This window comes from Bolinopsis microptera, chromosome 11, assembly GCF_026151205.1.
Source record: "Bolinopsis microptera isolate Bmic1 chromosome 11, MBARI_Bmic_1.0, whole genome shotgun sequence".
Classification (NCBI taxonomy): Eukaryota; Metazoa; Ctenophora; class Tentaculata; order Lobata; family Bolinopsidae; genus Bolinopsis; species Bolinopsis microptera.
Window position 1 is genome coordinate 16,224,594 of NC_087082.1, and position 21,358 is coordinate 16,245,951.

The 21,358-nt window shown below is 39.0% G+C and overlaps 1 protein-coding gene across 12 annotated transcripts in view; it reads left to right on the plus strand.

Annotated features, from left to right (window-relative positions):
* Positions 1-18,840, plus strand: part of LOC134823761 (arf-GAP with SH3 domain, ANK repeat and PH domain-containing protein 1-like) — a 70,792-nt gene extending 51,952 nt beyond the window's left edge. For 6 of the 12 annotated variants that reach the window (XM_063835302.1, XM_063835303.1, XM_063835305.1 and 3 more), the window contains 7 exons: positions 10,051-10,217; positions 10,433-10,517; positions 10,989-11,030; positions 14,510-14,668; positions 15,890-16,044; positions 16,475-16,570; positions 16,783-16,959. In XM_063835302.1, the coding sequence (XP_063691372.1) occupies positions 10,051-10,217; positions 10,433-10,517; positions 10,989-11,030; positions 14,510-14,668; positions 15,890-16,044; positions 16,475-16,570; positions 16,783-16,863 (785 nt within the window). In that variant the 3' untranslated portion in view covers positions 16,864-16,959. Of the gene's footprint in view, positions 1-10,050; positions 10,218-10,432; positions 10,518-10,988; positions 11,031-11,391; positions 11,817-14,509; positions 14,669-15,889; positions 16,084-16,474; positions 16,571-16,782 lie in introns of those variants that run through there. The other 6 variants (XM_063835313.1, XM_063835314.1, XM_063835309.1 and 3 more) reach the window with 5 other exon arrangements.
* Positions 18,841-21,358: the final 2,518 nt, after the last annotated feature.

The window sequence follows — 21,358 nt, forward strand, 5'->3', positions numbered from 1 at the left end:
GGCGAAAATGACCGATTTTGGACTATTTATGAGCTTTTTTGCCCATTTTCATGAGATAAAGAATCAGGAAAGCTGCTCTAGATGATTGAAATGGTTGATACCAATGAGGATACACCCAACACACATAAATATTCGTGATATATGTGATTTTAATGAGAAAAATATGATCTCAGGGCCAGTTTTATACCAAAATTTGCAAAAACCACTCGCACTTGTCAAAGCTTCCTCATTTTAGACACATTTAATGATTATTATGGTATCTAACTTATGGTGGATCTGATAGGAGTATGTCTTAGCTTCATTTTAAGCCATCAATGAGCATGCTGGTGTGTATGAAAGTACTTTTATCCTCCCGTGGCCGTCCATTGATATAGTCTGGGCCATGCGCGCGCGCGCTTTTACAAACATGAATTTCTCCCTCAGTATCTATGCTATCTAAATCTTTTAAAGACATGATTTGAATGCTATCCTACTCAGCACATGAGTGCTACAGGATGGTGAAAGAATTTCTATAAAAAATCGTTAAATGTGGAAGATATGAGGTCATTATATGTGTGTGTGCGCGCGCGCTTTTACAAACTTGATATCCTCAGTCCTTTCACATATACTGAGATTTTGTTTCAAACCTAATTGACTCTGAACCGAAATTGCCAAAGGAAACAGATAGTGTAACTCAGAAAGACCACAAATGTATAGTTTGTGAGATATTGAGGTTATACTCCAAATAATTTACAATGATGTCACACCAGAAAACCTCTATTTTTGGTATACTTAACCTCATATCTTGAACGCGCAGTACTGGATTGAGCTAAACTTGGTCAGGTTTTGTAGCCCTGACTATCCTCGATCATATGGAACAGGAATAAAACTGTTTAGATGTTCTATCTTAATTATATTAGGCACTTAGTTCTGAAAAGTGAGAATGTCATTAATACTGCTTTCACTGATACGAGTATAGTGCCTTGGCACAGAGTGCAAGTGGGTTAGGGTTACTGAAAAGGATATAAGCATCTCAGGCCATCCCAATACCGGAAGAGAACTGGGGGTCACAATGGTGAACAATTGTGAAAATGGTGAAATTTTACAATGGAAACAAAATCATTCACTTGAAAAAATTAGAATGGAGTTGAAGTCACTGGAAAGAGCTAGAATTGGAGGGAAAAGTAATATTAGGATAGGGCTGGAGGTAACTGTTAGTAGCTTCAGCGGCTGCACGACTTCCAGGCCCCCCTATTATTATGGGTCAGATCATATGACGTATAATTAGTGATGTGACGCATAATTAGTGATGTGATCCACCAGCTATGATTTACAGAACATGTGATTTGAGTCATTACAACAAGTCAGTAATGACTTGCTGCTCTTTAATAATTCCTAAGGGATATGCAGGGAGCAGCCTCACCTCACTGTCCACAATGACTGACCCAAGGTAAGTCTTCTCGAAATAATCAACTATAGACATTAGCTTAGGCAAGTTTGTCTGTATATAGTACGTTATTTCAGAGAATACTTGCTCGACATCAGATCGGCTCACTCCTGTTGCATGCCTTTGACACGTACGTCTGACATCCCTAGATACGAGACCCCCCCCCCCCCCCCCCCCCCTTAGCTTTAGCAAGAGCTCCCGTCCCTTATGTGATATACGAGTCGAGCGGTCAAATCTTAAAGATCATCAGATCATGTTTACTTCTTAATGCACAGCTATGATACATACAGAGTTAACATGTGAACTCTACCCTGTATCTCGCCCATTTCTAGGTCAATTAAATTCTACCGATGGATCACATCACTAATTATACGTCACTGATTAGTGACATGATCTGATCTCCATGGGACCCCTAATAATGGGGGGACCTGGAAGTCGGCCTTTTGCTTCAGCTGGACTTTGCTAGATGAGGTTGTACTGACATAAAAGTGGGCATATATTATAGTCAACGGGTACTGAAATGAGCTTAACTAGAGATAGCTGCCCGGCGGGTTGTTTGTGATTTCTAAGATGAGCTGATGGTGCTGGTACATAAATGCGGTAGTGTTGAACCTTTGTTGTATTTTTAAGCGCAAGATATATTTAAAAATCATGTTTTAAAAATAAATATCTCAAAAACTATGCACTATAGACCCCATACTGCTTCATAGCTTGTATATAAATATCAATATGGCCATTCTGCTGTTGTGGTTATCTTGAAAGTCCTACAATATTCAGGAGCTGAGATGGATAGAAAAATCTTATATTTGCGCCTGAGGGCAATGTAGAAATTTTACTACCTAGGCCAGGGTTGGACTACTGATAAACGTGGGCACCCAAAATCAAATTATTCTAGCCCAGAATGACCTTAAGACCTTACGAATTTTACTCGACCGTGTCGAGTAAAACTTTATACATTGATTTGCCTGCTTGACTTAACCTAGCTGCTAGGGAAGTTTTTTGTTTGTTAATGCGCTTCAGTAAATTATATCAGTTTTTCTCATTTTTATCCAAAAGTAAGTCCTGGAGAGCTTCAGCACCTTAATAGTGTCAATATAAACTTACATATTGCGGTAATTTTAAGCCCAAAGTTAAGTTTCTACGGCCTTCAGAAGCTGAGATAAAAATTTCTCACATACGCGCCTAATATGAAATATGGGCGTGGTTCCCCAAGGCTAAACTAATGGCTCAACATGCCCAATTAATTGAATTAAGTAACTTATATAACCTATTTAACTCGATTCAGCAGTTTAAATACAAACTAAACACCTCCCTGCTGCTAGAGTAAACAACTTCGAATTTTCCGCCAAAAATTGTGTAAATGGGCGTGGTCAGGGTGCCACTACACTTTTATTTACCCAAATTTTATTTTATTATGTTCTAGTAATACTGATGGCATCATATCAAGCCATTTAGAGACCCCCATCAAATATTATAGGCAAATTTCAATAATTTTGGGAAAATTTTCCCACGCTTTAAAAAGGGCGTGGTCACGGGTTTAAACAAACATAAAAAATTATCCACCCAAATTTTTTTTGAAGTAGAGACCCTAGGGAGCACAAATAACATCTCAAACCTTCTAAACTCGCTAAGTTGTGCCAGGTTTTGACCAGATACTTTATTATTGTTGAGAGTGGGCTCCTTGTTCCTACGGGAATATCGGACTCTCTCTGAGCAACTGATTGATATTTCATGCCCCCGGGTGAGAGCCAGTGCTCCCCATCGGGGCATGTAATATCAATTCTGCTTTCCTGCCAAATTTGGCTCGAAAGTGTGATAATATGTAATTCGATGGCATTAAATAAATAATTAAGTACATATAATAAGCTAGCATGTGTGTAACCTAAAGTCACTTAAGTGACTCAATTTGTTATTCATTTGCCAAGATTCATCTTCTTTTGTTTTTTTTTATCAAATATCAATAATATTTAAAGTCAATGCATTATCAACTTGCTATATATCCTGATGATAATAATAATAATGAAGTTAAACTTTTTGTACGGTTTTCCTGCTTAAAAAACTAATTCTACTTTCCAATGTTTCTGATGTTATGACGTGAAAAACGCTTGATCCTAACCATAGTCACGGACATGTTGATATCACTATACACAACGATATCAAGTACAGTAAAACCCCCATTTACCGCGGAGTTTGGGGAAAGGTTTTACTGTACACAAATCTGATAGAACGAATAACAGCCGATGGTGCAAAAATGTGCGGTATTAGGTCAATAGTGCGATTCCATACCTACCGTACTTATATGTTGCCTCTGATCCCCGACAATCACTAGCTAGACTGAGATACAATGGGACTTGCAAAATGTGCTGGAAGATATAGTCATATAGTAGATTATTATACATAACCTGACTGCCTGAGCTTAAATGCCTGATTCCGATGATGCCCAACAAATCCATTATGTTGATACCAATCTATACATTTTTCTCTTGTGATGAAGGGTCAGATTGTTATTACACCGAGCTATCAATGTACACTGTTGGCCGTTGGGCTTACTCCATTCACCATTGTTTGGGTGGGGTAATCCCTGAGCAGAGTGTTTTGCCCACCTTTCAATGATGAATTGTACACTGTTGAGCTTACTCCGATTCTCTCAGTGGCTATTTTTCACAGTACGCACTATGCCAATAAGTGCAATTATGCCGTGCAGTAAGAGTGCAATCCACAAAGTGACATCTAAGTCATCTTCATCACTCCAGTTTGACGTTTCTGTAATATGAATGGCAGCCATTTACTACTTATAGCACACTGAGGCCAGGGTGGGGGGCCAATGGCATAAAATGGAAAGGTTTTTCCATTTTCTCCATTGAAAAGGTCTCCATTGCATGTTGAAAAAGCGCCCCCCTATTGGCGGCCCCTTCCCTTTTAGAGCCCCTCCCTAAAATTAGACAAATTAGGTGATTTTAGAGGATACGCCGGCAAATTCTCTGAAAAAATGTGTTTCTAGATCGAAACTCGCAGTTTTGCTAGTACTGAAGTTAATTTTTTCAAAATTGTCCCAACATTCAAACGACGATTTGGTGCCCCCTTAAGGGGACATATACATAAAGCTTTTATGTCCTGACCGTTCAACTATGACGTGTGAATGTAATCTTAATATTCTCTATAATCTATATCTATGAACATTTAACTCAGGCTCAATTGTTAGTTAGCAGAATTGTAGACTTAGCGGAGAGACAAAAGACTATCGTGGTAACTCGTACTCCATTTTATAGATCTAGATTGCAGAGTACGCTATATAAATATCTACCACATACCACACTTTATATTATCATGTAAACGACTAGTAACCGAGTACCGGTCTAGAGATTTGACTGCTGAACCGGAAACAGTCGGGTATCAACCTATTTTCCTGTTAGCTACACCAAAACCGAGTGGCAAACAGGAAAATTAAAACTATACTGAAAGGTTCTGGAATTACCGAAGTTCGACACTCGACAGGGGTGATATCTGGAGAACTTAAGTTGTCGAACTAGAGTACGTGAATCCATATATAATAATAGATTGGGAGACATCTGTCCGAAAGCGACATCTGTCCGAAAGCTGAATTAGGGATTTCGGACAGATGTCGCTGTCGGACAGGAGTCGTTTTTGGCGACATCTGTCCGAATTTCGGATCGTATTGTAATTTAGGTTCACATTCGCATTTCACAAGCTCACAGGTAATCTCGTGACGTTCTAAAGCTGATGTGATCCCTTAAGATCTGATCCATCGATACGTGATTGACTAGTTGAGAACAGGATCGTGCTAGCCGTACCCTAACAAGCTGTCGATCACATCACAGGACATGAGTACATATAGGACAGCAGTATGGAGATCACTTATCGCAATCCACAATGGCAACCAATCTTCAGTTTATCCCTGGACGCAAACAAGGCTCGGAGAACCCTATCCTAAATGGCTTCAGATACGTCTTCGTCAAGCGAAGTAACGACACCTCCTACTGGAAATGTTCGGAATTCCGAAAGGGTTGCAGAGCCCGCATCCGTACCGTGGACAGACAACTGATCACTCCTACTCCTGACCACACTCACCCTGTCCACCATGCTGAAACGACCGTCCACGTCAGCAAACAGAACTTGAAAAGAAAGGCTTCTGGTGGAGATCAACCGACGAAATACCTCGTATCTGAAGCAGTCGGTGGATTGGGTTACGAATCTAGAGCAAAGCTTGGCTGCCAGCTGTCATCCCTCAACAGAATGGTACCCTCTACCGCAACCTGTTCGAGGAGATAGACACCTGGGCTTCTGGGGGCTACCAACCACAATCCATCCTCATGGACTACGAGCTCGCCATTCACAACGCAGTTGCTTCCGTGTGGCCCTCCACTACCAGACGAGGATGTAACTTCCACTACAAGAAAGCCCTCCTGAAGCATGTTAAGCAGACCAACATCTGGGAGGAGTACCTGACTCCAAACTCTCCTGTTCGGGATTTCTTCGCGATGACTGGAGCTATTGCCTACGTACCGGAGACTGACGTCCCTCAAATCTGGAGACACCTGAAGCCCCTCCTTCCTATAGACATGGCTGAGTTTGCTTCATACTACGAAAACACTTGGATCGGGACATCAACCACCAATCCTAACTTCGCTCCCCACATGTGGAATCAACACGAAGCTGCACAGATGAGGATTCCTCGCTCATCCAACATCGCAGAAGGTTGGCATCACGGATTCCATTCAATGCTGTCCTGCTCGAAGCCCACAATTTGGAAGTTCCTTGATTGCCTTAAAGCAGAACAAGCCCTTACAGACGTGAAGAAAACCAAAAGAGACGGGCGGGAACTACCTGAGCCACGTGCACCCAAATGGATCCGTTATGATCGACAACTTCAGAGAATTGTAGATGATTACGACAACTACAGCAACCCTATGGATTTCCTTAAAGCTATCCGAAATTTGACTATGCTTTAGATTTGATTCTGTGATATTGTATTATATTGAATTAATTTATAACATTTAAATAACATTGAAACTATTGTCCAATTTATCGACATCAAATTAAAATAAACTGTGGTAGTAAACTATGGCTCAGATCATATCTCAAATTGGACATGTTACGTATACAATTTAGCAAGTAACAGTTTAGATCATGTCTCTAATTGGAAATGTGTCGTATTGAAATCAGGTCACAATTTCGGACAGATGTCGTTTTTTTCTGGTACCCTGATTCGGACAGATGTCGCTTTCGGACAGATGTCGCTTTCGGACAGGAGTCGTGTTACCATAATAATATGCTCTACTGAAATTTTGGTCTGCTTTTAAATTAGTTGCCGAAAAATTTAGTCTCAATAAATTTGGTTTACAACAATTTTAGTCAAAATTTGGACTAAATTTATGGTAGACTAAATTTTTCGTTCTTAAGGACCAACAAATCACAATAAATCATAATTTTGGTTACCATAATTTTAGTCACAAATTTCGCAAATTTTTAGTCTATATTTACTACAACAATTTTGGTCACATTTTTCGACTTTTCGAAACCATTTTCCATTCCGTTTATTTGATTTTTCCATTATTTAGCTAGTTTTTTCCTCCGATTTCGCATATAAAGTCAGACCTTATAGTTAAGCGTTAGGCATGTTGATTAAATGATTTGTTGCAATAAAGAAATAAAACAAATAATTTGTAAAATAAAATGCTATCTATCAATTCGGTAATGAGCACTCGTCTGAGCATTACAGATTAAGCTGCAATGCATTACTCAGGAATTTCAATAACACCAGATCCAGAGTCTGTGACTCTGTATCACTAAGTTTTTCAGTACGCTGTTCGGTTTCTTTTTCACCCTTTTTCGACTTTTATGATCCTTCAGCCGTTTCAACAGAACATGTTGGGATGGATCGATTAAAAAAGGAATGTCCAATGTAATGTCCAAGAGGAGCTCTAAGTGCAATAGCACTTTGGTACCGTTTTGTGCTTCGTAGTTTCGCAACGGTCTTTCCTCCCAACAAAGCAGTTCAGTAGTAGGAACGGTGATGTCATTATTTTAATTATAAGCAATGTAAGCTCAATAATATTCATGTCATATATGCCTACTGAAATTTTGGTCTCCTTTAAAATTAGTCGCCGAAAAATTTAATCTCAAAAAATTTGGTTTACAACAATTTTAGTCAAAAGTTTGACTAAATTTATGGTAGACTAAATTTGCCCTTCTTAAGGCTTTAAGGCTTTAAGGTATATATTATACAGATCATCTCTGAATGTGCATTTTTAGCTAGCACGTTAAAGCTGATTTTAGCGAAAACAAGTGACCCCTTCTACAGAGGAATTTTTGTCTCCCTTTGAATCAATCAAGCCAGATTATTTGTTGTTTAAATACTGAGATCAAACTATCAATTTACAGGCTATCGTCAAACATGTTGCAAGGCGTCATCTTCAGTGACATAAGCCTACAAATTTTTAGTCAGTAAAACCCAAAATTCCTCTTTTAAAAACTCTTAAACTGATATAAAATTAAAGTTAAGATGTTAGGAGTAACTGTAAGGGAAGACCCAAAAGATTTAAAGTCTTGAGTAGTAGAATATACTTCTAAACTTTTAAGACGAGAATTATCAATAAAATCCTCCCTTTGTCGATAAACCCATGCAATTCTACATTGATTCTGTAAATTTCATGAAAAAATATTGAAACCCTATTGAGTTCTACTGTTTTTGAGCGAAATCAGTTTCGCGAATATCGCAAACTGAGATATGGGTGATTTTGTTGATTTTTGCGATTATTTGAACACAGAATCCACAGTTAGGTAGATAATTGCAGAGAATGTGTTGTTTAGGCTTACCTTTTATATAAATTTGGTTTCATTCAAAGATATTGATATTTGATCAATTTGCTATGGGTCAAAATCGATCAAATTTGGTGCGTATGCCCAAATATGGACATATGGTTTTTGGCTTACAACACAGTCATTTTTTTCCAATCACTAGCGTCTAGGGGATCAATAGCGTCTAGCTACAAGTAGAGCACATAAAATCTGGGGTTTGAGCATGTTAAGGAGATTTGGCATAATGGGGACCAAAAATGGGCGTGGCTGTCCCGCGGGCACCCAGAGTCTGGAATCCCCTCAAAAGTTCGGTCACATGCCCTGTTGATCAATTCCTAGATCTCGAAATTAAAATTTCACAAAAAAATCAGCGTAACCCCCCCACAAGTAGAGTATTGGAGTGTAGACGTCCGTAGGATTTTAAAAGCCACTGCTGCGATGTTATCTTCTTATTATTATAAGTATAACACTATAAGGAAATCTCCCCATTTTTTGCTGCTAATTGAATATCTATGATATATAAGATTGTGCATCATGCAATCAATCTCGGGCTATAATTCTAATACTCAATCCCCGGGTTAAAGTTGTATCAAGTACAATCTCACATTTCTTGTAACTGTGCATTGTGGTATAAAATATACCGTACCATATAAGCCAAACCCTCCAAATCTGTAAACTGCAGTACGCAGTGAGTCACCGAGGCGCTATTATATATTATATGGTAGCATCTCTCCGCATTATATTCAATTGTGTCACAATGGAGAAATGTATCAGAAATATTTTATACCACAATCCACATTCACATTGGACATAAGTAGGGGAGTACTGGAAAGTGGTTTTCAGGGACCCCTGTTTTACGATGCGATAAACCTCAGATAATTGGACACACTGATTACTTCTGCTCGCGCCCTTATCCCGAAGTACGCTACCTTTTCATAAGACCTAATATTAAGGATTACGTAATATTATTATAAATTGGCAGAAACTGCTCCTATAATTTGGGGGAAATGTGAGGGGTGAAGTAAAATATACTGTATAATCTTACGTATAATCATCTTAAGCGAACTCACAGGTATAATGTAATATTGAGATTGATCTAGCCATGATCTTCGAGATTGATCTAGCCATGATCCTCGAGATTGATCTAGCCATGATCCTCGAGATTGATCTAGCCATGATACTCGAGATTGAACTAGCTATGATCCCCGAGAATTGCTAGTAGCTAAGCAGAAGAAAAATGGGACATGCAAAATGTGATGGAGGAAATCGGTGCCTGTTTTTTTCATCGCATATCATCTCGGTAAGATGACTAAATGAGCTTAAATGCCTAATTGTGATCATGCTCAACAAGTTTATTGTTTAGATAAAAACAATCGGTCACACACGCCTAGTAGTCATATTTTATTAGGGGCGGATTATTACACTCAGCTATCAATGATAAATTGTACACTGTTGAGCTTACTCTATTGTTTGTATGGGGTGAGCCGGAGCAAAGCGTTACACCCAGCTTTCAATGATGAATTGTACACTGTTGAGTTTAGGGCGTGCTGATGTGAAAAAAACTGGAGTTTAGAGCGTGGTGACGTGAAAAAACTGGAGTTTAAAGCGTGGTGACGTGAAAAAACTGTTAATTAATGAAATTTAGATTTAATTGGTTATGTGCGACAGCAGGAGTTCGGTTGAGACCTTCAGATAGGGGTTTATTTAACCTAAGATCGCTTGTTAAATCCCCACAATTTAGTATTTAATATTTTACTGAAGTTTATAGACTAATTATAATGGTTGAGTAACAAGTCCCCCTTCAGGAGGTCTGGTATACAACTCGTCTCCCCGGAGCTCCTTCTCCCACCAGCCCAGCAGGTCTTCCTCCGCCTCCACAGGGAACAGACCCGCAGTACCGCTACAACAGTCTCCCTACAGAACCAGTACTAACACTGGACCTGGCATGAACCTTCCTCCCAACATACCTACGGTTTGTAGCCTTTTTTAAATGTCAAAATTCAAACATATTTTACATCAATGTATTACAGTTACATGTACACAAGACCGAAATATCTACAATATCTAATACAGAGTCTTCTTGCGAAGACTTATCTTTGAATCTTCAGACTTCTTCTAATAGTTTTTTGAGGTATTCTAGAGTTGTTGCTGTCACTTAAAGATGAGGCTTACGTTTCTTATTTTCAGAATTCGCCCTTATCCAGTAGAACGGGTAGAAAAGGATCAGCAGGAGTAAACCCAGGTCCTCCTATTTCCAGAAAATCTAACAAAGGTACTTTTTAAATAAATTTATGTTATTCCGTCTTTATTATTATATCCAACGATGGCAGCACAGCACAACTTCATTTATGTAACATTTATGATACTTTTATGATACTTACTTTTATCGCTAGTGTGTAAGCCTGTAAGGGTGACCATTTAGGGTATCGAGCTTTTTAGCGACCCATATAAATATTGTAATTCCATTTGATAGAAATTAACATTGTGTGACTAAAATTTGAAGTTTTTCCCTAATTACAGTTATACTTGCAATTGCATAAGAGTTAACAATATATATTTTATTTGACAGTATCCAAGAAGTATGTTAATTTGCAATTCCAAAGTGTGAGTTCATTGCTGGCCGCACAATTTTAGTAAATAGGGATGACCATTAACATGATTAAAGCATGAAGACAGGGTCCGGTAACCGGTTGGGGCTTCTAAATTACTAATTAGTTAATTAATCGACTAATTGCACTAATAGGCTACAGAACACACGGTCATGAATCCGCCCGTGCTAGAGCCGGTAAGATCACCCGTTTTGTTTGAAAGTGATCCAACATGTTTTGATACATCATTTCAACATGTTTCAACGTGTTTCAACATGTTTAATACAACAATTGAACGTGTTTATAATTTGACGTTACGAATGGTTCCGTGTGGATTGTGAATTGATTTTGATATTTATGTCATGTTTATTTTAAAGTGACTGTTACGTTATTGATTGTTTTCACCAGTGTTTGATGCGCCTTGTTCAGCAAGATTTTTGGCACATGCCAGTAGTATTTGTTAATACTACAATGAAGTGTCCCATTATAATATTTGTATTTTTAACATAAATCGATCGACGGTGGCTTTCTCAAAATAACCTCACGTATGATCTACAGATTCAAGTCCGGCATCACGACTTCCTCGAAGAAGTCGTAACTTGACCCCGGAAGCACACGAGAAGAGGTCCCGACTGGGGAGTTTCCAAGAAGCAGAAGTACAAGAGGACCACAAGAGGTCTCTGTCAGAGAGCCAGGTGGTGCTGAACCGGCCAAGACCTGCCAAACTAGCTGTCAAGAGAACTAGCATCACTCTGAGCGTGGAGGAGGAAAAGATAAGAGGACCTACTCCAGAGATAGTTGTAGAGAAGACGAAGAAAGAAAAGAAGAAACCTCCGAAACCTAAGAAGAAGCTCGCCAAGACCAAGAGTTTGGAGGCTAAGACGGAAATGCAGTTCTAAATTATTCCGCCCAAGATCCTGAAGGTGACATTGATGACACTGACACTGAAATTGTTCATCGTTCAAAAAGTTTCACAAAGAAAAGCAAAGTGAAACGGAGTAGCTCATCCATGTTTTCTGGATTCCGAAATAGAAGCAAGACATCTGACCAGAAGGCTGGAGAAGTAGGAAGACTCCCTATCATCACCAGTAGCTGGAAGGGAATAAGTTACAAAGACAAATCCTCCAGTATAGACCGGCTAAAAGTGAGGTTGTCTAAATCAAGGTCCTCCAGCCTAAAGAGGATGCAGAGTAAGCGGTCCTCCACCTGCAGCATAGACACAGACAGTCAACTGTCTGCCAGTCTGACAAGTATTTCTGGTCCTCGGGAGGTCTCCTCTCTTGATCGTCGTGCGAGTGTCTCTGTTAATCCTCCATATCATGATCCATTGTTTGACTCGACTAATGCGGAGTTAGCCGATGCTCTAGGTCGCCCTCCCCCTCCTCCTCCTAAATACTGTCAGGGTGCTCCCAATACGTCTTTAAAACAGCCTACCAAGAAATCGTCGCTGTCTCGCAAAACAAGTTCTAAGAGCCATACATCTGAAACCAGTGTAGAGGTTGAGTCTGCATATGCTGAGTTCGGGGACTTTTCAGATTTGCCTCACCGAATGACTCCTAATATGAATAAGCCCACGAAGTTGAGCCTCAGGGCCCCTGAGGATGCTGAAAGTCCTAAAGTTGAACCCGACAAACGACCTAATCTTGGGAAAGCAAAAAAATTTGAATCTTTCGACACTTCTGAGCTTGATTCAACAGTGGATGCAGTTGTAATTCCGCGTAGTTCAACAGGAATCCCTCCTCCGAAAGCTTCCTCTCCAATAAAGCGAGAGGTGCGCAGGTTCGTCGTCAATCAAGACAGAAAAGCTTTGATATTGCCATCGAATCTGAATATTCTTGTCTTGGTGAAATTCCCCGACCGAACAGTCTTGAGCTCGACAAAGGAGTTACAGATGAAGACATCAAAGAAGGAGCAGCAAACTTCCACAAAACTGGCACCACAAAAGTTGACACTCCTCGTCCTGGTACATCCCCTCGTACTGTGGCATCTTCTCGACCTATCGCCTCCCCTCGACCAACGCCGGTAGTAGAAGAACCAGTTGGCTCAATTTATTGTGAATTAGGGGATGTGTTCCTGGATAGTGCTGCAACCCCCACGGCAGATTCGGAGGAAATAGAGGAAAAAATAGACATTTCAAAATATCGCAAAAACTCTCAAAGTTCAGCATACGACTTTTCTGAAACGGACGACAGTTCCAACGACAACGAGGAGCCGATATACGCTGTGGTGATCAAACCTCGGATCATATCTAAAAGTTTGGACCCCGCACAAGAAGACCTCAAGTTTGTGGAAGTGAAATCAGACTTTGGGTTCGGAGACTCAGTTGAGGAAGAAATAGAGCATGATGGAGCGCTAGAGGTGGGGACCTTGGAAGACAAGGTGGGGATCAGTGAGGGCGAGATGTATTGTCCAACCTCGGATTCAAGCTCTGGATGTCCAGCAAAAAGCCCTCGTCCAACAAAAAGAAGGCTGGAAGGTGAAGAAGTGGAAGGTAGAAATTGTGTGACCTCTTCTGACTTCATCTGAGTCCTAAATTGTCATCTTCTTACATTGAGAAACGTCGACAATCACTTATTCGACCCAAAAGTAAATCACTGTGCTCCTTTTTTATTATATTTCAATCACTGATAAACTGATTTTATTTTTACGTTACTGATTATATTTTGGTCATAGACTAGACGGCATAATCATGTCATAACCATGTCATAAGTTCATGGTTATGACGCCGGGCCTGTCTGAGATGGTTATGCCGTCGGGATTCTAGTCTATGCCCTATAATTTTGATTAATTCAATACCATACGGGGGAAAAATATTTGATAAATTCCTGATAAATGATTATACCGTAACTAAGAACTATTCGTGGACTAGATGACATTACTGCAAGTTTTCGACATATCGTCCACTCAGCTCGAATATCCTAAATCGTACAATAATTTATGGTTAGCAAATAGATATGGAAAACTATTTTTGGTTGGAGCAAATATACTGCTTTTAATATAGTACACCGTGCAGCTTAGTGCATGTTTATACTATACTAAATGTTTGTACTACTACCAAATGTTTGTGAAATCTGCTTGCTTTTTTTTCTTTTTTTTTTTCATGATGATTTTACTATTCCGTTAGCCGTAAAATTGCTGCAAAAGAGCCTAAAAGATTATCAATAGCTGCGTGTGTAAAGTTTGAGTGTTTCTGATTTTCTACTTTTTCGTATTAAAACTTGAATCTCGATGTTATTAGTCAGCTTCGATTACTGGTTTATTCTCTATTTGAAATCGACTATCCCTCTTCCAATTTCCTGAATTCATCAGATTCCTTGAATAAATTCCCACGGCAATTTTATAACCGCTATTTAAGTTGACCTTCAACATCTTCTGCTTAATAAGTTAATAGAAGTTTGAACACTATTAATCAGTCAAACTCCATGATCTCTATTTTTCTGTTTCAACCTTCTTCTTGTTTAATGTTTAACCGGGCTCTTGTTCAACTCTCTTCTTCAACCCTCTTCTTCAACCCTCTTCTCAACCTTCTATAAATAAGCCAAAAGTTTACAACGTAATATTATGTGAACGACCTCTTATGTATTACCTATTACTCCCTACCACTACTACTTCCTCTACCCCACCCCATCATATCACTCCCTTGTTACCTTGTCACTAATACCTCCTCTCTTGCCAGGACACAGTGCAGTGCCTGGGGTAGTGAACCGTGGGGCTGTTTCCAGCTCAGTTACTCGCAACAGGAGCTTCACAATGGACCAGGGGCCGGGGATCATTCACACCCGACATGGAAGTAGGCAGGAACACTTGGAGGATAGACTCATGAGAAGCTGTTCGGGTAGGTTTATAATGCTGGAGTTTATAGACTCCTAGATATAGGATGAGACTCCTAGATATAGGATGAGACTCCTAGATATAGGATGAGACTCCTAGATAATAGATATAGGATGAGACTCCTAGATATAGGTGAGACTCCTAGATATAGGATGAGACTCCTAGATATAGGATGAGACTCCTAGATATAGGATGAGACTCCTAGATATAGGATGAGACTCCTAGATATAGGATGAGACTCCTAGATATAGGATGAGACTCCTAGATATAGGATGAGACTCCTAGATATAGGATGAGACTCATAGATATAGGATGAGACTCCTAGATATAGGGTATTTAAAGCTCTGTTTAAAGTTACTGACGTATCCCTAAAGTGATTTATTCACATGAATTGCGAACATCATCCCAGCAATTCCAATATTTTTTACTCGGCTGGATTAGGTTTGCTGAACCTCCGTGATACGGCCAATTCTTTTAATATTTACCCTAGCATTGTGGATAAGATTGACTGACTGTAGCTAGGGCGAGCAACCCACATCCATTCCATAAAACCCGTATCCTCAATAACCAATATCTAGGAAAAAACAAAATGAAAAAATCTCAGTCTGTAAAAGCTAGGTCCCCCATGAAACCTTCCCCGATCGGTGAGGCGTGTCACGTGACATTATATCTGATATCTTGGTCGTTATAATGGATTAATTGTATTGATCATCATGGGACGACTCAATGCTCAATCGTTTTACCATGCTTTAGAATTTTGCTCATTCAATTACGTACAATTCATGATTTAGTAAAAGTGATTTAATACGCTAATGTGTCCTGATGTAAAATGTAAGTCTGATATTTTGTATATTTTGTATATAACTGTTATGTATATTATGTAAAATTGTTTGGCACAATTTGTATAGAATACGGATGCAGATTGGGTCGGTGAACCGCAGATCGCTAATATCATACCACTTTTGCCTAGTTAAACCCTGATATTGCACTATAAACCCCTACTTTTGCCAAGTTAAACTCTGATATTGCACTATAAACCACTAGTTTTGCCAAGTTAAACCCTGATATTGCACTATTATAAACCCCTACTTTTGCCTAGTTAAACCCTGATATTTTACTTTAAAATTAAACCCCCACTTTTGCCAAGTTAAACCCTGATATTGCACTATTAAATATTATAAACCCCCCACTTTTTCTAACCAAATTCCAGACATGTTTTTCCCAGTTTCGGTGACCACCCCCAAGATGCAGCGGGGCGACAGAGACGATGCACGTGCTATGACGGTCAGCGCGGGGGTGTCAGGAGGCGCAGGGCCGCCGTCAGTGCCGCACAGAGCGCCGCCAGCACTGCCGCCTCGCACTCAGCGCCGCCGTGTAGAGGTGAGACAAGCAGCGGCTGAGCGTGTTACAACTTGCATGGTGTGTTTCTGTCCTGTCAGGGATCTTACATATCAATCTTTCATATACCAATCTTACTTAATCTCACAAATAAACTCAATCTTACAAATAGACTTAAATACATTTATTATCTTTTGCATCTGAATATTCTTTTAGTTTTTCTGATTGAAATTCTGGCATGTGCCTGATCACTCTGTATTGCCTTGTACTGCAGACTTGCTAAGCCTTGAGGGTACTTGTACTGCAGACTTGCTAAGCCTTGAGGGTACTTGTACTGCAGACTTGCTAAGCCTTGAGGGTTATTGCCTTGTACTGCAGACTTGCTAAGCCTTGAGGGTTTGAAACAGTTAATATTATTCTAACGGGATGTTTCTGTTAAAATGTACCATATAGTAGGCTCCTTTTTCTCCAGGCAATGTACGACTGTGAAGCTGATGATATTGATGAGCTGAGTTTCAAGATAGGAGATATTATTGTGGTTGTAGAGGAGATAGACGACTCTTGGTGGGTGAGTTCCAATCTTTAACTTACACAGTGCTAGAGGGATACATTGTTACATTGTTACACTGTTACACTGTTACACTATTACACTGTTGCACTGTTACACTTTTACAGTGAATCAACCTTGAATCACTTAACAATTGTTCGATACTTGAGCTATCATTTAATTTGTTGACGAATATTTTTAGGGAACGCCAATTAAATCTCTCACTTCTTCAGTTCGGTATGATCGACGGTGACGACACTCGGAAGGGAATATTCCCGAAGAACTTTATTCGCCCCTACGAGGGTTCACGTTGACGAAACTTCAACATAGAACTACACTGTACTCCTAACACTGTATCCGGTGCAAATTAATACATTGTACATTGTACATTGTATTTTGTTGCAAATACACGTACTGAGGGTATAACGGTGCAGTGAGTGGTGTACAGTGGATGGTTTTGACGAGCTACATTGCATTGCATGGTGGGAGTATGGTATACCATCTGTTGGACTGAGGCTTTTTGGGTGGTCTTGCGGAGGACTTTTCTTTTTAATTACTGAGACTGACCATGATGTATAGGTGAAATCACCGTGGTGAGGATATTGAAATCTTGGGATCTGCAAACATGTTGTAATTGTGTTTCTGATGCTATGATAAAAACACGATATTTCTTGACTTCTGCGTGACATGTCTGGTATGTTAACATGTGACTGTGTGTAGCCACCGTTTTCCTTGCCCTTCCTTTATGTGTACGTTTATATTAATGTTTCCAATAAATCCTTATGCTTCTGTTTGACACGCCCGTTTTTTCTCTCATTTTTTAAAATGGGCTGTTTCCCTGTTAAAACTAACGTTTTATTTTATATTGCAGAGTTGCAACAACTTTAGAACTAAATTTTGATGTAGCGCTATCCGATTATTATTTCAATTATATACATGTGAGCAATTATTTGTACAGTTGACTTTATAGTAATACTCTGAAAATTACTCCGTCCCGTCTGGGCTATTGAGCAAACTTATTTCTTATTACGATGTTAACTATAATTCAGCAAAATTCACAATTGACAAGCTGGACAGTGTTCAATTGTGGACATTAAAGTTGATTTTATCCAAAGATGATATATTTTCCAATTTAACATCTGTGTAACCGTTTCGGAACCTCTATAATTTTGTTGGTTTTAAAATTAACATTAGTTGTTTAAAGTTGCCATCCAATTCACTCCTCCTCTGTTGTCAATATGCTGCCCTAAATGTACGCAGCGTATAAAATCGCGTGGTTTTCTCACAATTGGTGGTTCACTCACTGTTCACACAGAATCGACCGACTGAAAGTTGTGCTGTCATTCACCGCCATTTGCCGTTCAACCTCACCATACATATCTTCTACTATGATAATTGCAAATAAATATTGCTACCTTTATAAGGGGTAACGGCAATTTCTTATATGAAATAACACAGAACAAACTGAGTTTAGAATAGTGTACCGTTAGACTTATCAAAAGGGCTCGACTCCTTGAATCATTAGTTAGGAATGGTAAGAGTAATAAACCCTGTGAATAAATTTGTAACAAGTTTTTCGACAGGAATGTGTTGTCCATAGTCCCAGGAACCTAAAAATTTGTAGAGCAATTTTTCTCTAGGCACCCAACATGGCTTTAACCATGTTAGGCGTTTAACAATCGTCAAGATGCATCATTCAGTTTGGAGGTATGCTGTGCATTTAATTTTGTAGGTCGTAGGGGAGCTGAGGATGCAGAGATCTTGGGATATTAGTGGCTCTATATTCCTATCTTCCCCGTCGTTATTACATAGAATATAATTCATTTATTAAACCATCACTTCATTATATATCATGATTGTAACTCTTCCATTTTCACATTTAGGCAAATTGAGTTTAATCCAATAGTAATTGCATATGACTGTTACCATAACTTACCATTACCAATACCATGATTACGACCCATGAAAACATTTTCACTTCAACCATAGTTGCTACTGAGTTTAACCATTAACAAGTGTTCCACCACTTTCATAACAGCACATAATATGTAAATTTGTCAATATTTAGTTATTATATTCAGTCTCATCATAGGACTATTTTAGGGCCCTCTGCTTTTTGGATAACTGTTTGCAGCGCATTCTAAATTGGTTTAACTTTGATAAGATTTAAATTTGAACTCGGACTTGAATTATGAATTCGTTAACTCGATTCCACATTTTGATTTGTGTTCTTTTATATGAACTTTCTGTAATTTTAATTTCAAATGACCGTTTTAAGTCTACTCTTTGAATTTTAGTATTTTTATTTGTCTTCGATTCTATGTAAATGGTATGATAACAAAATACAAATAAGGCGCTTTAGTAATTATTAGTAACCCTCCCTCCAACTTTAACCACAACCACCGTGCGACATACGTCAACTAAAGTGCTTTCCCTAAAATTAAATCACGAGCCCAATTAAACAAAATATTGTTAAAAGGCCCCATGCAAATTGCAAGGGTTCACAATCCCATCACAGTGCTGGCAAGCACGACCGGTGCATTTATTGTGGGTATACTATGTACCCCCTTTACTATTATACCCCCTTTACTATTATACCCCCTTTACTATTATATATTATATTATACCCCCTTTGGTACACGTTACAAGCCTCTTTCGTGCACGCGAAGCGTGCACTCCGGCCGGAGGCGGCGGCCGAAGGCCGCCGCCTCCGGCAGGAGTTTTTCAGGCATTAAGACTCATCGGAAGTCGTTCAGCAGATTTATTTTTAGTTCAAAACATTCTAATTTGATGTCAAAGATGACAGGAATAAAAAATAGTTATGTTGAGATTTTTAAGAAATTTGCATAAAATACTCGCCAGCACTGTTATACGAAATTCGGTAAAAAACCCAAAATCGCCATATTCAGGTGCCTTAAAAACCATGTTAAAATCAAGTTAGAGATCTGAAATTTTTCAGGGCGTCTAGACGTTGACCAAATCGACTGCAAAAAAAGTTTCAGCTTTTTAGCTTGCTCCTTCATAAAGATATTCGTCATTGAAGTTTGTGCTTTTTTGAAGAATTATTTTATAAAAACGTCAATTTTGCGATTTAGTATTCTCTGGTGTTGGGCCATGCCTTGGGTTGTGGAGCTTAGTTCTGCTTCGTATAGGTATAAATTGTGCATTAGGCTAGTTTTAAAGTTAAAAATCGAAAAGTTGCACACGTGGGGACACGCCCAAATTGATAGAAAATTGCTAAAATCACTGAAAATTGCTGTTTTCGTCATTTTCTGTCAACTTTAGAGTGCCATTGTGATTACAGTTCTTCTTGAAATACTTTGAAACTTTGCATGCTTATCAAATTATATATAAAACAATTACATGCAAAAATTTACGGCGATTCAATATTGGATGCGCACGCAACGTCCGCTCAAAGTTTGCACGTGCGAAAGGTGAGAATTTTGCTCATTCGTGATTTCCAACAAATTCTGCTTTGCCACGACAGTTTAATGTCATTATAAATGAATTTAATGCCAACTTGAATGAGTATTAAGTGGCATATTCAGTCAGTGATCGACCGATATGCTTACCTAAACACAAGGAAATGTTTTTAAAGGAAAAATTTCGAAATTTTTGAAACTTCCTCCTTATTAATGAAGATATCAGTTTATATTGCGACTTTATAAAGATATCAGTTTATATTGCGACTTTATAAAGTACCCTGACATTATAATCAAAAAGAGATGATATTTTACCAAAACCCATAATCATGGGTTAGGTAGAGTGGACCGCTGCCAGTGTCTCTCTTTCCCAAACAAAAGGAAATGATATTAATTTGATTGACCGTTCTCAAATGCAAAATGATACCGAGAATGAAATCGGTCGCTCGCTTTTCCCATTCATTTACAATTGTATTTGTAATAGATTAAGAAGATCTACCCAAAGGCAGCTGTACTCGGCAATAAAGATTCAATAAACTTCAGCTAATTCAATAAGTAATAACTACCACCCTTACCCCGAAATACTAGGTATCGACCCGAACGCAACCCAAAGAGATTTTTACAGCATCTGATTGATGTATCTAATCAATCGAAACTTATTACAATTCGTAAGCCGTGAATGAATGGGAAAAGCGAGCGACCGATTTCATTCTCGGTATCATTTTGCATTTGAGAACGGTCAAGCAAATTAATATCATTTCCTTTTGTTTGGGAAAGAGAGACACTGGCAGCGGTCCACTCTACCCATGATTATGGGTTTTGGTAAAATAATATATATATTTATACCCATGGGCGCGATCAGATTTCGACCGTTCTGTGTATATTTGTAAATGCTGATTTTAATGGTAAGTATTTAAAGTTAAGGTGCACAAATTTGTACTTCAAATCTTTATTTATCTTCACAATTACTTTAAAACCAAAACTAACTCGAATCCTAAAGCATAAACAGCTCAAATATTATTGTTTTACTTACCTGGGGCTGGGTATCCTTGTATCACGTTGCGACCCCCACGGTCGTTTCACTATGGTGTATCATGTATCGTCCTGACGATACAGGGGGAGCCGCGCACTTCGTGCGCGGCGGGTCATACAACGTATGACAAGGGTATCCCAGGCTATCATGTTCGAATAAAAATTCGGCGGAATGACAGGCTGAGCGCCGCCTAGTGGTAGTAAATTTGTAGGTTTATAACCTACCAGGACGCGCGCCGAGTTGGACTCGTCAAAGGTCCTAATATTTGGAACAAATATTTTACGAGTATCACCCGTTAAGAATTATTTGATGCGCGGCCCAGCTAGCAGTGCATCGTGCAACAAATTATGACAT